Consider the following 3,057-nt stretch of genomic DNA (forward strand, 5'->3'; position numbering starts at 1 on the left):
GGCCAACAGCATGCTGGCCTGTATCAGAAATAGTGTGGCCAGCAGGACTAGGGAAGAGATCGTGCCCCTGTACTTGGCACTGGTGAGGCCGCACCTCGAATACTGCGTTGTTTTGGGCCCCTCACTACAAGAAGGACGTCGAGGTGCTGGAGCGTGTCCAGAGAAGGGCAATGAAGCTGGTGAAGGTTCTGGAGAACAAGTCGTATGAGGAGCGGCTGAGGGAACTGGGGTTGTTCAGTCTGGAGAAAAGGAGGCTCAGGGGAGACCTTGTTGCTCTCTACAACTACCTGAAAGGAGGTTGTAGCAGCATAGGTGTTGGTCTGTTCTCCCAAGTCACAAGCGATAGGACAAGAGGAAATGGCCTCAAGTTGCACCAGGGGAGGTTTAGATTGGATATTAGGAAAAATTTCTTCACCGAAAGGGTTGTCAGGCATTGGACCAGGGAAGTGCCCAGGGAAGTGGTTGAGTTACCATCCTGGATGTATTTAATAGACATGTAGATGTGGCACTTCAGGACATGGTTTAGTGGTGGACTTGGCAGTGTTAGGTTAACGGTTGGACTCGATGATCTCAAGGGTCTGTTTCAACCTAAATGATTCTCTGATTCTATGATTATGTCATGGGTTAGGAGAGTCCTGATGATTGCCCTATCTCAATCTGCTTTCTAGAAAAAAGCACTGAGCCCCAGCACTGCTGGACAGGGGCTGGTGGTGCTGAGTCGCAGCTGGGCTGGGGTGTGTTGGAGCAAGACGGGGACACACCCACCTTGGCTGGGATGAGGGAAGAGTCTGGGCAGGGTGTTTAGGACCAGATTTCCTGAGCCCTTCTCTTCTCCTCCCACAGGGCTCTGTCCTTTCTCAGCCTTCTCCTTTTTGTCTTTCTCCCTCATTGTCCCTCAGGCCATCCAGTGGGAAGGGCTTCACTCATCCTAGTCAGCTCTGCTAAAGCTGGTTGTCTTCATCACTTCCAGAAGCAAACCATCCCAGCTCGAGAGGTGGGTTTGACAATGTTTAGAGTAAAATCTATTTCAAGGAGCACCGCTCAGGTTTTTCTCAGGCATGGACTTTCTCTGGCCGTTAACTGAGCCATGTCCTGGGCATTGCTCATGGCCCTGACCCTGCTCCTCTCCCACCTCACCCCCAGCCACCCCTGGGACACCCCTCCCAGTGCCTGGCAATGCTGAGCATGGACCCCCATGAGTACAGCTGGCCATGCTGAGGTCATGCTGCTCGGCTCGATGAGCAGGAGGGCAGCCCCAAAGCACTCAGGAACCACCACTGAAGAGGAGAGGATGCAAAGTGAATGGTCCTCCCTACCCTTTTCCCTTCTTCCCTGCACAAAGTCTCTTGCATGCTGCCTGATTGATGAACAGTTACACTTTTCCTTTAATTTACTTTTTCCTTCTTTCTCACCTTCTCTTCTATTTTTTCACACACAATATGGGTTCAAGTGTCCTCTGTCATGATCTCATTGAAAAGCCCCTTCTTCATTTGGGCTGGAAACTCTTGACATGCTCTTTGTCAATGCAAGATATTGGCCTGCTCAGGGCAGGAATAATCTCCTCTGAAGGGCAATGTTTCAGACAGCTGAGACCACTCACCCAGTGCTGTTCTCAGCTGTCTCCTAGTTGAAGAAAGCATAGTTGCCTTAATATTTTTACAGAAACAATGTGTTTCAAATCATGGCACTGGTTTTCCTTGAGACACTGTTTCCTTGCCAGAGAGCAAAGGATCTCAGTTCTCAGCAGCTTATTCTGATTATGTGGGGGAAACTACTGAGCACAAGAACGCAGGTCAAAATGTGAGCAAATGCATATGATGTTTTTATTCCAGTGTAAGGAAGAGGCAAATTCCACGGGGCAAGTCACTCCTGTGGTCAGAGGGAGTGCTCTTGGGACAAGCAGGTTCACCCTCTTGTCCTGGTTCTCTCCTTCTGATGTGGAGGGAGGCAAAAATGAACTATGAACAAAGGCAAAGTATATGAGATTTCGCTTCATTTGGGTTTTTTAGCAGCAATGTCCCTCACGGCTTTTCTTCAACTTAATGCTGAAATACTTGTGTTTTCTCACAGGCCTCCTTCCTGGCAAGTGGGAAAAGAAAGATAAACAAAGCTGTATCAAAACACGCAAAGAAGACAATTGGACATCACCCATGGAGTTCCTGCTGCTGGGAATGGGGAAGATGCCCACACTCCAGATTCCTCTCTTCCTCCTATCGCTCATCATTTATTTGGTGATTGTGATTGGGAATATCCTCATAGTTGTGCTGGTGGCGTCAGAGCAGCATCTGCACACCCCCATGTACACTTTCCTGGGCACTCTGTCCTTCTTGGAGACCTGGTACAGCTCCATCATCCTGCCCCGGCTGCTTGCTAGCTTCCTAACTGGGGGCAGGACTATCTCTGCTCATGACTGTATGGCTCAGTTCTACTTCTTCAGCTGTTTTGTAGCTACTGAGTGTTACCTGCTGGGGGCCATGTCTTATGACCAGTACTTGGCTATATGCCAGCCCCTGCTCTATGCAAGCCTCATGACTTGGAAAAATCTGTCTACAGCTGGTGGCTGCATCTTGGCTAGTGGGTATGCTGGTGTCTGCAACAGTCACAGCCTTTTTATCCCAAATTAATTTCTGTGGCCATAAGATAATCGACCACTTCTTCTGTGACTTTACCCCTCTGCTGCAGCTTTCCTGCAGTGACACCAGTGTGGTCACACTCGTATCTTTCCTGAGAATTCTCTTCCCCTTCTTGTTCATGCTGGTCTCCTATGTGTGCATCACAGCTGCCATCCTGAGGATCTCATCCAACATGGGCAGGCAGAAGACTTTCTCCACCTGCTCGTCTCACCTCAATGTTGTCACTATTTTCTACATCACCCTTCTCATTGCCTACCTGCTGCCCAGAACAGCTCCGCTGAGGCAGCTCAACAAAGTGTTTTCCTTTTTCTACATCGTTCTGATGCCTCTGGTCAATCCGTTCATCTATATCCTGAGAAACAAGGAGGTCAGGGAGGCCCTGAGGAAAGCACTCAGGAAAGCCATGGCCAGCACCTAGGGTGCA

The 3,057-nt window shown here is 49.4% G+C and overlaps 1 protein-coding gene across 1 annotated transcript in view; it reads left to right on the top strand.

Annotated features, from left to right (window-relative positions):
• The window catches only part of LOC103925733 (olfactory receptor 6B2-like), a 6,623-nt gene extending 3,572 nt beyond the window's left edge, over positions 1-3,051 (top strand). Inside the window, 2 exon segments of the mRNA XM_009334497.1 lie at positions 2,071-2,534; positions 2,536-3,051. Coding sequence (XP_009332772.1) covers positions 2,071-2,534; positions 2,536-3,051 — 980 coding nt within the window.
• Positions 3,052-3,057: the final 6 nt, after the last annotated feature.

This window comes from Pygoscelis adeliae, unplaced genomic scaffold (assembly GCF_000699105.1).
Source record: "Pygoscelis adeliae isolate BGI_AS28 unplaced genomic scaffold, ASM69910v1 Scaffold400, whole genome shotgun sequence".
NCBI classification, from domain to species: Eukaryota; Metazoa; Chordata; class Aves; order Sphenisciformes; family Spheniscidae; genus Pygoscelis; species Pygoscelis adeliae.